Consider the following 15,506-nt stretch of genomic DNA (forward strand, 5'->3'; position numbering starts at 1 on the left):
GGCTATGTCTCTCTGACTCTGTCTCTCTGACTTTCTCAGTTTGCTCTGTCTGTCCCGCTATGGCTAAGTCTGTCTGTGTGTCTGTCTGTCTCTCTGTGTGTGTGTCTCTCTCTCTGGCTTTCTGTTTCTTTTCCTTTCCCTCTTGCAGTGAGTTGATTTCATATCAAATGTTCTTTTCTGGTGGCTGACCTACACCATCTGTATGTGTGTAAATACACTCCACACTTCCCCCCGCCCCCCGCCCCAGGATAAAAGTCACCTCAGGGTTGCGTTTCTTAGACAGGACACCTAGGTGATAAGCAAGGCAAGGCTACTTGTTCAGTTCTAAGTGGACTCTGAACTAAGGAAATCCAGACTTACACTCCTGCAAGCCAGTGTGACATACCCCGGGAAGGCTCCTTGCTGGGTCTAGTATTTGGGGCAATAATTAACAACACCATCAAAAAGTGTTCAATTCTCTGGTGCTGGTGGTTCACAACTGCAATCCTAGCTCTTTGGGAGGCTGAGACCTGAGGACTAAAGTTCAAAGTCAGTCTGGATAGGAAAGTCTGGGAGACTCATCTACAGGGAACCACTCCCACCAAAAAAAAAAAAAAAAGTTGAAACTGGAACTGTGGTTCAAGTGCTAGATAGAGCACTAGTGTTGAATGAAAAACTTCAAGGGCAGTGCTCAGGTCCTAAGTTCAAGCTCCAGGACTGGTGCGCGCTCACGTGCGCGCACGCACAACATACACACACACACACACACACACAAACAGAGCACATTTCCTTCAGTGCTTCTTTCATTCAAATTTCAAAGGAGTTTGTCTCTCCACCCATACAGCTCCAGACTTTACTCCAGGACCCCAGAGTTTTCCATTGACTCCCTGAAAAACTCCTGCTTGTCCCCACCAGGAGAGGTCTTCCTCCTGCCCCCGCCCCCACCCTGATCATCAGGAAGACGATGTGATTTTCCTATTGACGAGTTTCTTCAGGGACCCCTTCAGGTCTCTGTTCCTCAGACTGTAGATAAAGGGGTTCAGCATGGGAGTGACGGCTGTGTACATCACCGCAGAAGCTTTCTCCTTCACAGCCATGCGGACGGACGAAGGGCACAGGTACACACCAATGGTGGTCCCATAAAAGAGGGTGACCACCGAGAGGTGGGAGCTGCAGGTGGAGAAGGCCTTCTTCCTGCCGCCGGCTGAGGGGACCTTCAGGATAGCCACAATGATGCGCGTGTAAGAGGCCAGGATGCAGACAAATGGTGTGGCGATCACCATGCCGGCGACAAGGAGCACGAAGATCTTGTTCACTGTAGTGCGGGTGCAGGAGAGGCGGAGGAGAGGGGTGAGGTCGCAGAAATAGTGTGGCAGTTCGTTGTGGCCGCAGAACACCAGCCGGGTCATCAGGAGGATGTGGGTGAGGGACACAAAACAGGAGAACACCCATGGGCCCCCCACCAGCCATCCACAGAGGCGTGGGCTCATGATCGTGGTGTAGTGCAGAGGGTGACAAATAGCCACAAAGTGGTCGTAAGCCATCACGGAGATTAAGACACTATCCATGATGCCGAAGAAATGGAAAAAATACATCTGGGTGAGGCAGCAGGGATAGGAGATGGCTCTGTTCTTGGTCTGGATGTTTACCAGCATTTGGGGGATGGTGTCTGTGGCCAGGCAGAGGTCCACCAGGGAGAGGTTGGCCAGGAGAAAGTACATGGGTGTGTGAAGGCGGTGGTCAGAGGAGATGGCCAGGATGATTAATAAATTGCCCACCACTGTGATCAAATACATGAACAGGAACAGGGAGAAGAGGAGAGTGTCGTGTTCTGGCTTTTCTGAAAGTCCCAGGAGGAGGAACTCAGAAGCACTGGTTTGGTTCTGGGGTTCCATGAGTACTGTTCCCCTGGAACTATGAACAAGAGATGTTACCTAAGCACCATGGAGATAATTTTAAAAACAATTCTCACTTCTTATCTATGACCCTGACAGTTTTTTCTTTCCTTTTTCTTTTTCTGTTGGTTGTAGGACTTGAATTCAGGGCCTGGGCTCTGTCCCTGAACTCTAGGCTCAAAGCTAGTGCTCTACCATTTTGAGACATAGCGCCACTTCCACTTTTCTGGTGGTTTATTGGAAATAAGATCCTCAGATCTCAGCCTCCTGAGGAGCCAGGATTACGGGCATGAGCCACTGGTGCCTGGCGGACAGTCTTTATGCTGTTGCCTTATCTTCTTTTGTATAAAGATTGAGAGAGGGGAATCTTGCATGCATTCTTGCGGAGAGAACTGTTGAAGGATGTGCTTCCAAATTAACAAAACTGAATCCAGGTGGAAGTGATATCTAAGGAGTATTAGCCAGCCAAGAAGTTAATGTATGGATTGAAAAATTACCAAGAAACAAACAAAAAAGTCATCGAGTTGTAAATACTAATGATATGAATGAGAAGCTTGGTTAAAATGGTAGGCAACTTCTGGGTGCTGGTGGTGTCTCACGCCTGTCATACTAGCTACTCCGTTAGCTGAGATCTGAGAATCAAACTTTGAAGCCAAGCCAGGCAGGAAAGCCTGTGAAATTCTTATCTTCAATTAACCACCAGAAAATTGGAAGTGGTGCTGTGGCACAAAGTGGTTAGAGCTCTAGCCTTGAGCAAAAATGTTCAGGGACAGTGCCCAGGCCCAGAGTTCAAGCCCCAGGACTGACAAAAACAAACAGACAAACAAATAAAACCCTAAGCAACCTATAAATAATACATTAAAAAAAACCCAATGACAATTGGCCAGTTGGGAAATGCAAACCAAATTGACAATGACTCCTAAAGCAGTAGAGGCAGGAAGGTTATGAATCCAAGATCAGCCTGAGCAATTATCAGCGAGACCCTACCTAAGAAAAACACAACAACAACAAAAACAAAAGGCCTGCAGGTATGGCTCAAGTGGTAGAACACTTGTCTCATCAACACATAGGCATGGGTTCTATTCCTAGTGCTACCCAAAGAAGTACAATGAGAAAACCATCTCGCCCCAGTTGGAACAGCTATAAAAGACACAAGCAATAAATGGTGCCCAGGATGTGAAGCAAAAGAAACCCTTACATACCCATTGGTGGGAAGGTTTATTCATGTAATCACTATGTAAGACTATAGGAAGACATCTCAACAAAACAAAAACAGATGTCTTCTAGATCTAGCTAGCCATGCTGTGGTTTATAACAAAAGAAAGCACGTCACATGCAATAGACATACATGCACACCCACATATATTGTAGCAATATTCACAGGAGCCTTGTTTGAGAATCTGCCTAGGTGTCTGTCAATAGATGAATGGAAAGGAACATTGCTTATACTCAATGGTTATACACAATGGAATATTACTCAGCCATATAAAAGAAAAGAATGAATCCTGTCATCAGCAGCAAAGTATATGGGACCCCAGGGCATTGTGTTAAGGGAAATGAGTCTGTGTCTATGGGAAGACAAGAATTGCATGTTCTCTCTCTCTCTCTGTCTTTGTCTCTCGGTTTCTCTCTTTCTCTGTGGAAACTAAAGAGGTAGCTTGCACGCAGAAAGGTTGTTCAGAAGTGTACTGGGGTAGGGGGAAGTTGGGCGGAAGTGAGATGGTAGAAAAGGTTGGGTGGATCGATTCATGTGCACATGTGTGGAAATAACACACCCCCTGTCATTAGCGTGTGCAGATAATATGTGCTACTAAAATAAAAAAAGCTAGACTAGGCAAAGGTGGGCACTGGTGGCTCACACCTGTCATCTTAACTACTCTTGAGGCTGAGCTCTGAGGATCACGATTCAAAGCCAGCCTGGGCAGGAAAATTCATGTGACTCTTATCTCCAATAAAATACTCAGAAAAAGCCAGAAGTGGTACTGTGGCTCAAGCGGTAGAATGCTAGCCTTGAGCAAACAAGCTTAGGGATAGTGCAGGATCTGACTTCAAGCCCCACGACTGGCAAACCAAACCAAAACCAAAACAAAAAAAACAACAAAAAAATCAGAATTGGAACAAAACAGCCAAAGACTAGTCGTATTCTATAGGCTTGCATTTCTCCATCAAGCATACATGACTGAAATTTAGTACTGTCATTACCATCGTGAACATAGAATGCATAACTTCTTTTTTTGTTGTGTTTTTGGTTTGGGGGCCAGTCCTGGAACTTGAATTCAGGGCCTGAGCACTGTCCCTGAGCTTTTTGTACTCAAGGCTAGTGCTAGTGCTCTACCACTTGAGCCACGGCTCTACTTTTGGCTTTTTGGTGGTTCATTGGAGAGAAAAGTCTTACGAGACTTTCCTACCTGGGTTGGCTTCAGACTGTGATCCTCAGATCTCAGCCTCCTGAGAAACAGAGATTACAGGCGTGAGCCACCGCACTTGACTGGATTCATCAGTGGATGAATTCAGTCGTTAGATCAGAGCGTCATGGTGTGACTGCCCCTGGAAACTGCTCTCCTGACCTCCCAGGCATTCCTCAGTCCAGTTGGGGTGACAAGAAGATGAACCATTTCACCCGTTTAGGTCAGGAAAGAGGACATAGTCAGCCCTCTATCTCTGCAGGTTTATACATCCACAAACTCAACCAACTGTAGATAAAAACGATTAAAAAAAAGAGGTCGAATCTGAAGTAAGTCAGACAGAAACACAAGGATTGAAATCTGAATGTTAAATAACAAATAAAATCACTAGCAAAGCCAGGTGCCTGCAGCTCATGCCTATAATCCCAGCTACCCAGAAGGCTGAGATCCTGTAGGATCTGTAGGATTTGTAGTTTGAAGCCAGCCCCAGTAGGAAAGTCTATGAGATTTATCTCCAGTGAACTGCCAGAAGTGGAGCTGTGGCTCAAGTGGTAGAGCACTAGCCTAAGCACAAAAGGATCTGTGCCCAGGTCCTGAATTCAAGCTCCAGGACCAGCACACACACACACACACACACACACACACACACACACACCCACACCCACACCCACACACACACACACACACACACACACATATACTCACGGATGAGAAGTTGAGGAAGATGGGTGGAATGAGGCTGGATTTTGTTAGTGAGTGTTAAACTTATGCAAAGTCCCTGGTCTCTATGTACAATGAACATATGTGAACAAACTAGAAAATATTCAAAAACTGCATATGTATTGGATATATAGAGACATACAGACATTTTGTCTTGGCATTATTCCTTAAATAATATACATACTATAACAATTATTTCCCATGCATTTGCAATGCATTAGTCCTCAGTCATCTAGAGGTGATGTACAATCTACAAAAACATGTACATTGGTTATATGTGTAATTTCACTATGTAATTTTTACCCAAAAGATTGAGAATTTGAGTATTTTAGAATCCTCAGGGTATCTTAGAACCAATCTCTCACTAAATATAAAGATGCAAAGAGAAAATTGCTTCTATGCTTCTGCATTGCAGGCTCTCTCTCACAGAGCTATTGGACAAAAAAATACAAGAATATTGTCAGGTACTGGTGGCTCACGCCTGTAATCCCAGCTACTCAGAAGGGTTGAGATCTGAAGAGTGCAGTTCAAAGCCAATTGGGACAGGAAAGTCTGTGAGACTCTTACCTCCCGTGAACCAGTAGAAAATTGGAAGTGGAGCTGTGGCTCAAGTGGTAGAGAGCTAGCCTTGAGCACAAAAGGATCAGGACAATGCAACACACAGGTCCTAAGTTTGAGCCCCAGTACTGGTACAAAGAAATGTAAAAAAATAAAAAAAAGACCCAATAAAGGGACCAAGCTAATCTCTGCCTCTAGGCTGTGCTGCAAATCATGTTTCTTGAGGAACTCAAGTGGGTTTTGATAAGGTGGTCCACAGGTGATGTTGCAGAGTAAAGGTTTGTAGTATCAAAGCAAGTGGTACTGGGTGCCAGTGTCTCACATCTGTAATCTTAGCTACCCAGGAGGCTGAGGTCTGACTGAGGATTCTGTTTTGAAACCAGCTTGGGCAGGAAAGTCCATGAGACTTTCTTCTTCTTCTTCTTCTTCTTTTTTTTTTTTTTTTGGTCTGTTGTGGGGCTTGAACTCTGGGCCTGGGTGCTGTTCCTGTGCTCTTCAGCTCAGGGTGAGTGCTCTACCACTTGAGCCACAGGGCCACTTCTGGTTTTCTGGTGGTTAATTTGAGATAAGAGTCTCACAGAATTTCCTGCCTGGGCTGGCTTTGAGCCACGGCTCTCAGATCTCAACCTCCAGAGCAGCTAGGATTACAGGCATGAGCTACCAGCTTCCAGCCCCAAGAGACTTATCTCCAATGATTCCCCAGAAAAATGGAAGTGGCACTGTGGCTTAAAGTGGCAGAGCACTAGCCTTGAGCAAAAGAGCTCAAGGACAGTGGCCAGGCCTTGAGTTCAATACTCAGGCCCGACAAAAACCAAAACCAAAATCAAAAAATGCTGATGTAGGTCAATCCAGGTGTGTAACAGTGAATATTTCATTGGATAGGTTTTAAACTGGGAAGTTTAAAACCTATGTCTGAGGTCCTGCCCCTTTCTTTCTTTCTTTTCTTTCTTTCTTTCTTTCTTTCTTTCTTTCTTTCTTTCTTTCTTTCTTTCTTTCTTTCTTTCTTTCTTTCTTTCTTTCTTTCCTTCCTTCCTTCCTTCCTTCATTCCTTCTTTCCTTTCTCTCTCTCTCCCCCTATTACTTATCACTTACTGGACTTTTTCTCGTTCTCTCGTTCCCCTATCACTTACAACTCTCTCTCTCTCTCTCTCTCTCTTTCCCTCTCTCCCTCTCCCTCTCTTTTCCCCCTATCACTTACTGGGCTCTCTGTCTCTCTGTTTCTCTGTCTCTGTCTCTCCCTCCCCTCTCCCTCCACCTCCCATTACTTACTGGGATGTCTTTCTTCTTCTGGCCACCATCACTCAGGCATGGATTGGGGGGGTCTAACTTCCTCCCTTCCTGCGTTCAGGACCACATACTCTGGGCCAGAAGGATGCTGCGTGGAAGCAACCCCGCACAGGGATCCTCCTGGCCCAGACTCGAAGCGCAGCTCATATGGGGCATAAATGGTAGGAACGGAGGGAATATTTACAAATTCCGGGCTCAGAAGAGGGCAAGTCCCAAAGCTCCTTGTTAGACAAATTGTCCCAAAGTCACCTTGATTCCCTCAGCAGGTTGGTTTCCTGAGCCTAGCAGGGCTGAACAAGGAGGTAAGAAGTCTGCATGGACAGAGGCAGCTGAGGGACATGCTTGAGTTTCCTAACTTTCTCTCCACCATCTCCTCTGAGAATGAGCTCATCTTCCCTCCCCAAAGTTCCTTCCAAAAACCCAGGCTTGTCACCCCAGAGGTCACCATCTCTCCAGCCCCCAGTGCCTGCAGCATTTGGAGAACCCAGTACAATAGCCAAGTTGTGGCACAGCCAATGTGCCTATCTATCAATCGATCTATCTTATCTATCATTTATCTGTCATTTATTCATCCCATTCATCTGTATGTATTTATGTATGTATGTATCTATCTATCCAGCATATCTATCATCTATCTTAATCCATTTTCATTATTTATCTGCCAAACACCCTATTATCTTACCTTTTTTCTCATTTTTTTTTATTGTGAAAATACTGTACAGAGGGGTTACAATCACATGGGCAAGATAATGAGTACATTTCTTATCAAGCATTGAGCCTCCTCCTTTGTTTCTCCTTCCTATCCCATCCTCCCCCCGCCCCCACCAAAGTTGTAAAGTTTGTTTTCAACATAATGTCTTGTACATCTCATTGCAATGGGTCCACTTGTATCCCTATTTAAACAATTTGTTTTTTCCCTTCCCCTCCACAAATTATAACAACATCAAATACAGTGAAAGCAGGGGTTATACCGTGGTGGAGGGACATAAAAAGCAACAAAGAAATCATCTTATAAATGTGTTAGAAACAATCGCATGAAAGAAAAAAAAACATTTGAATATATATCTTAGGGTTCAACTTATCTGACCTTTTCTGCTTGACTCAGACATATACTAGATATTGCAAATAAGGGAAACCATGGGACCTATGTTTCTTTGGGCCTGGCTTACTTCACTTAATATAATTTTTTCCAGTCTTTCCATTTCCTATCAAATGGGACAATGTCATTCTTTTTGATGGAGGCATAGAATTCCATTGTGTATATATACCACATTTTCTTGATCCATTCATCTACCGAGGGGCATCTGGGTTGGTTCCATATCTTAGCTATGGTAAATAATCCTGCAATAAACATAGTTGTGCTGGTAGCTTTAGTGTGGTCTTGTTTGTAAACATTTGGGTAAATGCCCAAAAGTGGGATTGCTGGGTCATAGGGGAGCTCTATGAGGAGTCTGTTGAGGTACCTCCATACTACTTTCCAAAGTGGTTGAACAAGTTTACACTCCCACCAACAATGCAGTAGGGTTCCCTTTTGGACATATCCCCTCCAGCATCTGTTGTTATTAGAGTTCTTGATTATAGCTGTTCTAACAGGGGTGAGGTGGTATCTCAATGTTGTTTTGATTTGCATTTCTTTTATGGCTAGAGAGGTTGAGCATTTCTTCATGTGTCTATTGGCCATCCTTCTTTCCTCTTCAGAGAAATTTCTCTTTAAGACTTTAGCCCACTTATTTATTTATTTTTTCATTTTATTTATTTATTTTTTTGTGAACATACTGTACAGAGGGGTTACAATTACATGGGCAGGATAATGCGTACATTTCTTATCAAGCATTGCAGCCTCCTCCTTTGTTTACCCTTCACATCCCTTCCCAGCCTCCCCCCTCAAGCCCACTTATTTATTGGGCAGTTGTTTCTTTGAAGATTTGTTGTTGGGGGATTTAATTTTTTGAGTTCCAGGTATATTTTAGATATGAGACCCTTGTCCGTTGTATGGCTAGTGAAGATCTTCTCCCAATCTGTGGGCTTTCTATTGGTCTTGCTAGCTATGTCCTTTGCCATACAGAAGCTCTGCAATTTCATGCAATCCCATTTGTCCAACCTTTCTTTGATTTGTTGTGTTTCTGGGTCTCTATTAAGAAAATTTCGGCCTGTGCCAAGGAGACCTAGGGTTTCTCCTATTCCATCCTGTAATGTTTTCAGAGTGTCTGCTTTGACTCCAAGGTCTTTGATTCATTTGGAGTTGATTCTGGTGCAGGGTGATATATAAGGATCTAGCTTTAGTTTTCTACAAGTAGTTAACCAATTTTGCCAGCACCATTTACTGAAGAGGCTGTCTTTCTTCCATTCTATTTTTTTAGCTCCCTTATTGAAGATTAGATGGCTATAGGTCTGCAGGTTCATTTCTGGGTTTTCAATTCTATTCCATTGGTCCTGAGGTCTGTTCTTGTGCCAGTACCCAGCTGTTTTGATTACTATGGCTTTGTAGTAGAGTTTGAAATTTGGCATTGATATTCCTCCAGCACTGTTCTTTCTGTTGAGGATCGGTTTTGCTATTCCGGGTCTTTTATTGTTCCATATGAATTTTTGGATTGCATCTTCTATTTCCTTGAAGAATGAGGTTGGAATTTTGATAGGTATTGCATTGAATTTGTAGATAGCCTTGGGAAATATTGCCATTTTCGCGATGTTGATCTTTCCAATCCAGGAGCATGGGAGTTTTTGCCACTTTCTAAGTTCTGTTTTGATTTCCTTTTTCAAGTTTTTAAAGTTTTCATCATAGAGGTCCTTCACTTCTTTGGTTAATTCCTAGGTATTTTATTTTTTGCGGGGTTATTAGTAATGGAGTTGCTTTCCAATTTCAGCCACACTTTTCTTATTGTTGGCATACTTATTATCTTATCAAGATCTCTCTGAACTGTCTGTCCTCAGAGTAAGTAGCTTTATCAAGTATCAATCATAGATGTTATCTTCTATCACTAATGTATCTACTCTATCTTTCTTCATTATCTATCATTTATCTTTCACACTCAACAGAATAATATTCAGCCAAAAAGAAGAATGAAAGGGGGGGAGGATTGGTTGGGGGTGTGGGGGAGAGGCTGGGAAAGGATAGGAAGGGGAAACAAAGGAGGAGGCTACAATGCTTGATAAGAAATGTACTCATCTTGTCCATGTAATTGTAACCCCTCTGTACAGTATTTTCACAATAGAAAAATAAATTAAAAAAAGAGAAGAATGAAAGGATGTTTTTTACAGGAAAATGGGTGGAATTGGAGATCAACGTGTTAAGCAAATAAACCAGTTTAGAAAGACAAATATAAAACAAACAGTCATGAAAGTACACAGGAGACTTTTCGGGAAGGGACAAGAGGGTGTAGGGAGGTGATTGAATAGAAGTACATTGTATTCTTGTGTGAAATGATTTTAATTAAACCCCTTAGTCTGTAACGGTAAAAAAAGTCAATTAGACTTTCAAACAAAGAAAAAAGAAGGAAGGAACAATCCAAACATCTTCTTGCTCTATAATATTATTATATGTGTGTGTATGTATGTGTATACCACTCCTGGGGGTTGATCCCAGGGCCTAGGCGCTATCCCTTAGATTTCTTATACAAGGCTGGTGCTCTACCACTTAAGCCACACCTCCACTTCTGGCTTCTTGGTGGTTAATTAGAGATGAGTCTCATGGGCTTTCCTGCCAGCCAGCTTCAAACCAGGATCCTCAGATCTCAGCCTTCAGAGTAGCTAGGATTACAGGCATGAACTGATAACACCTGGAAAAATAGTGTTATTTTTAATTCTTCCCCAACCATTGCAGAAAAACAGTATCAACATTCTCACCCAAATATCATTCGTTTCCTTTAAAAATATTCTTGAGATTTTTATTCAGTCTCCCAAATGATTTAAACAGGTATCTTTTCCTTTCTCTCTAGGTGTATGTGTATACATATAGATACTTTCCTAGCAATTTAGAATATTTCCCAAGCTGTCTCCCAAGTTAACTAAAGTTCACACATACATGCACACACACACACACACACACACACACACACACACACACACACACACACACACTCATCACCAATAATGTATCTGAAATTGCAGCTGGGATATGATATTCTTTCCACTTCCTGAAGCTTGTTAATATATTTATGCTGATTTTTGCCTTTGCCTCTTGATTCTACTATTGTTTTGAGTCTGCCACTCAAATACTTCCTGTGACAAGCATCATCTAATAGGGTGAGCTAGAGCATGCAGAATCATCAGTGTCCAAACTCAGGCTGTTCCCTAGCCTTCAAAGACATAGCCCCAGCAGGCACTGGTAGCTCACCCCTATAATCCTAGCTACCCAGGAGGCTGAGATCTGAGGTTCATGGTTTGAAGCTAGCCTGGGCAGGAAAGGCCGTGAAACTTTTATCTCTGATTAACCACCAGAAAGCTGCAAGTGGAGCTGTGGCTCAATGTAGTAGAGCACTAACCATGAGCTGAAGGGCTCAAGGACAGTGCCCAGGCTGTGAGTATAAGCCCCATGACCACCACCAACAACAAAAAGATACAGCCTCACAACAATGCACGTTATGACTGGCATGAAGGGACTTAGCTTGATTCAGAGCCCTGGAAATAATAGCAGCAGAGAGGGGATTGGGGGTGAAGTGTGGGGGAGGATGTATTTTTCTCCCTCTTTCTCACATACCTTCCGGTAGTCCCCCTGGAAAGAGAAAATGAATTTGGAGCTGGGTGCCAGTGGCTCACGCCTGTAACCCTAGCTACTCAGGAGACTGAGATCTGAGGATTGCAGTTCAAAGTCAGCCTGGGCGGCAGAGTCCGTGAGAGTCTTAGCTCCAATTAGTCACAGAAAAAGCTGGAAGTGGTGTTATGGCTCAAGTGGTAGAGTGCTAGCCTTGAGCAAAAGGAGCTCAGGGACAGTGCCCAGGCCCTGAGTTCAAGTCTCAGAGCCAGCAATCAAAAAAAAAGAAAGAAAGAAAGAAAAGAAAAGAAAATGAATTTGGTCCACAGTAAGACAGACTCTATGTAATCAAGGAAGTGCTGTATAGCTGTCTACTGGAGATTCCTCTCTCCTGGCACCAAATCTTGTGCCAAATCATTGCAAAGCAGATGGTTCCTCAACCCAAATCACAAGTGTCAGAGCAAATGGTCATTTTCAATATTATCTTCAGCTGACAAAGAGGCAGCTTCTGATTGGCTTGGGGCTGCCTCAGGGTATGTGGTAGTTTTTCCAGGCTCCCTTTGGTCTCAGGGAGCATGGCTGGCAACAGAGAGAGATATCTGTTTCTTCAGCATATCTGGGGGCAGTACTGTTTTCCTCCTTGTCTTCAGGAAGCTGGGTCATATATCCTTTCCCAATGAATTCTAGCCCCATGTCAAGTTTCTACCCATTGCTGGTATCATGCAAGTAGATCTTGGGCCAATTGAGAGCCTGGACTGGACATAGATAGAGATCTTGGCCACCAAGAGCTTCCAATCAGCATCCCAAAATATCATTCTTTGTTTTGTGTGTGTGCTGGTCCTGGGGCTTGAGCTCAGGAGCTGGGTGCTGTCCCTGAGCTTCTTTTTCTGAAGTCTAGCATGCTCTACCACTTGAGCCACAGTGCAACATACAGCCTTTTCTGAGTAGTTTATTGGAGATAAGAGTCTCATGGGCACTTTTCTGCCTGAGTTGGCTTCAAACCGTGATCCTCAGATCTCAGCCTCCTGAGTAGTTAGGATTATAGGTGTGAGCCACCAGTGCCTGGCTTCATTCTTGAAATTTATTTGGAGCATTCTTTTGTTATTGTTTAGAATATATCACACTAGTGATGCATGGCCAGGTCTTTTAATGTTACCAAGAGAAAAATGTTCTTTTTTTATTGTTAGGCCTCTAGCTTGATTGGACTCAGTTTAGTTTTTTTCTTTCTTGTTTTTCTTTTTCTGTGCCCATCTTAGGCTTGAACTTAGCACCTGGGCACTGTCCTTGAGTTTTCTTTTTTCCAGTCCTGGGGCTTGAACTCAGGGCCTGGGAACTGTCCCTGAGTGACCTTTGCTCAAGGCTAGTGCTCTACCACTTGAGCCATAGTATCACTTCTGGCTTTTCCTGTGCACGTGGTACTGAGGAATGGAACCCAGGACTTCAGGCACTCAACCACAAAGCCACACTCCCAGCCCTGTCCTTGAGTTTTTATGTTCAAGGCTAGTACTCTACTACTTGAACCACACACAGCTCCATTTTTGGCTTTTTGGTGATTCACTAGAGATTGAGTCTCATGGATTTACCTGACTGGGCTAGTTTTGAGCTGAAATCTTCTGACCTCAGCCACTTGAGTAGCTGGATTACAGGTGTGAGCCACCAACACCTGGCCAGAGGATGCAATTTATTAGAAAAGAGTCCTGTCTAATGTGCGTAAGGTACAAGAAGTAAATGTGGGACTAAAACCAAGCCAAACCAAACCAGGGAATTAGAGGATGAGGAACTTAATCTCTGGGGTCAGGAAACGAGAAATCCTGACTAATTCTTTTTTGTTGTTGTTCTACTCCTGATCCTTAAGGACAGGCTCCCCCGGGACGAGGAGGAGAGTAGAATTTCTCCTTAACGAGGTGCTCTGGATGTTGAATCTCCAGGGATGCAGGGACTGTCGCAACTAGCAGGTGATCCTATCTCTTCACATCTCCACCTTGGCCAAGAAGCCACACCTGGAGGCTCCTTCCAGAGCTGTTCCATCTTAAAAGGAGCTCACAGCCTAGTCAGTGTGGTTACCAGGGTTGTGAACATCTCCATCTTCTCCATCGAGGGAGACACTACCATCATTCCCCGGGGGAGCCATTGGTGGGGCAAGTGAAACCCCTGAGGGAATGGCTGGGAGACAGGGGAAGGGGGACCATGCAGTTCAGTTGGGGTAAGAGCCCAGGACAGGTGCACACAGACACACACAAGGCAGTCCTGCCGAGGACTTCCTGTGTATGGATGATGTGGATCCCATGGGGCTAAGAACTAACAACTCTGTGACACTGGAAGTCCTTCCGATGACCAAGAATTGTGCCATAGCTTTAGATAGATTATTTTGTCAGTTGTGTGGTTTGAACTCTGGGCCTGGGTGCTGTCCCTTAGCTCTTCAACTCAAGGTGAGTGCTCAACTACTTGAGCCACAATGCCACTTCTGGTTTTCTGGTGGTTTATTGGAGATAAAAGTCTCACAGACTTTCCTGCCCGGGCTGGCCTTGAACTGCGATCCTCAGATCTCAGCCTCCTGAATAGCTAGGATGACAGGCACGAGCCACCGGTGCCCAGCTTAGAAGATAGATTCTTGTTTTAAACCATAAAATGTTCTTGTTCTGTATTACAGACTTAGACTGGGACTCAGTATGAGACAGTGCAGGTTCTCGTGAAGATGATGGGAAGGAGCAGAGGCTGGAAGGAAGGATGGACAGAAAGAATACTCAGAGAGCTGTATGCTTTCGATTTTATTAATGTACATAAATGTACATTTTAGAAAAGTTTTTTTGTGTGAAAATACCATATAGAGGAGTTACAATTACATGGGCAAGATAATGAATACATTTCTTATCAAGCATTGTTGTTGCCTCTATAAATGTACATTTATTTTTAACTGCCAGTCCCGGGACTTGAATTCAGGGTCTGGACAGCTGTCTCAGCTTTTTAGCTCAAGGCTGGTGCTCTACCAATTGAACCACAGCTCCACTTCTGGCTTTTTGGTGTTTAATTGGTGATAAAAGTCTCATGAACTTTCCTGCCCAGGCTGGCTTTGAATCATGATCCTCAGATCTCAGCCTCTTGAATAGCAAGATTATAGGCATGAACCACTGATGCCCAGCTTTCCTTTGTCCTGTGTGTGTGTGTGTGTGTGTGTGTGTGTGTGTGTGTTTTGAGGCACTGTTCTCAGTCTTTAGAAACTTGGATTTCATATGGAAGTGTCACCAGATCAAGATGAAGGTTTGTAAAGTTTCCCTGTAAAAGTAGGGCCTCTTCACTTAGGGTCTTTGACTTCAATCACAGAATAAGAATTTCTTGCCAGTCACCAGTGGCTCACACCTGTAACCTAGCTACTCAGAAGGCTGAGAACTGAGGACCATGGTTCAAGGTCAACTGGGGCAGGAAAGTCCATGAGACTCTTATCTCCAATGAGCCACTCGAAAACTGGAAGTGGCACTCTGGCTCAATGAGGTAGAGTACTAAAAAAGCTCAGGGACAGTGCCCAGGCCCTGAGTTCAAGCCCCACAACCAACAGCAACAACAACAAAAAGCATTTCTGGACCAGTCGTAATGGAAAGAGAACTTGGCAGAGCTTTATTGAGTATGTAAGGAAGCAGACAAAAAGCTGACAGAGGCAACCTCTAACAGTGTGGGTGCTCTCGAAGGAGAGACAGAATGAGCCCTTTGACATCAGCGGTATTTCTGTGATAAAGGCAGCATCTCACTTCAGGTTTTGTACATCGGTGTTTATCTTTGCTCCTAATCACTTCTGGTGTTACACTTTTTACCACAGGGGCTCAGGGTCTCTGAGACTGACCTGTACTTTAAATATATGACCATTAATTTTGGGTATCTTTCTCTCTATTTTTTTTGTCGGTTGTGGGGCTTGAACTCTGAGCCTAGGTGCTGTCCCTGAGTTCTTCAGCTGAAGACAAGCGCTCTACCACTTGAGCC

The 15,506-nt window shown here is 43.9% G+C and overlaps 1 protein-coding gene across 1 annotated transcript; it reads right to left on the reverse strand.

Moving 5' to 3' along the window:
* Positions 1-932: 932 nt before the first annotated feature.
* On the reverse strand, positions 933-1,874 carry LOC122119832 (olfactory receptor 24). The gene has a single exon (XM_042693904.1). It carries the CDS (start codon positions 1,872-1,874, stop codon positions 933-935), a length of 942 nt encoding a protein of 313 aa, XP_042549838.1.
* Positions 1,875-15,506: the final 13,632 nt, after the last annotated feature.

Source organism: Dipodomys spectabilis, unplaced genomic scaffold (assembly GCF_019054845.1).
Source record: "Dipodomys spectabilis isolate Male_0828 unplaced genomic scaffold, ASM1905484v1 ptg000173l, whole genome shotgun sequence".
NCBI classification, from domain to species: domain Eukaryota; kingdom Metazoa; phylum Chordata; class Mammalia; order Rodentia; family Heteromyidae; genus Dipodomys; species Dipodomys spectabilis.

Coding starts and splice junctions, on each gene's coding strand:
- LOC122119832 (XM_042693904.1), bottom strand. CDS start 1,874: ATGGAACCCCAGAACCAAACCAGTGCTTCTGAGTTCCTCCTCCTGGGA.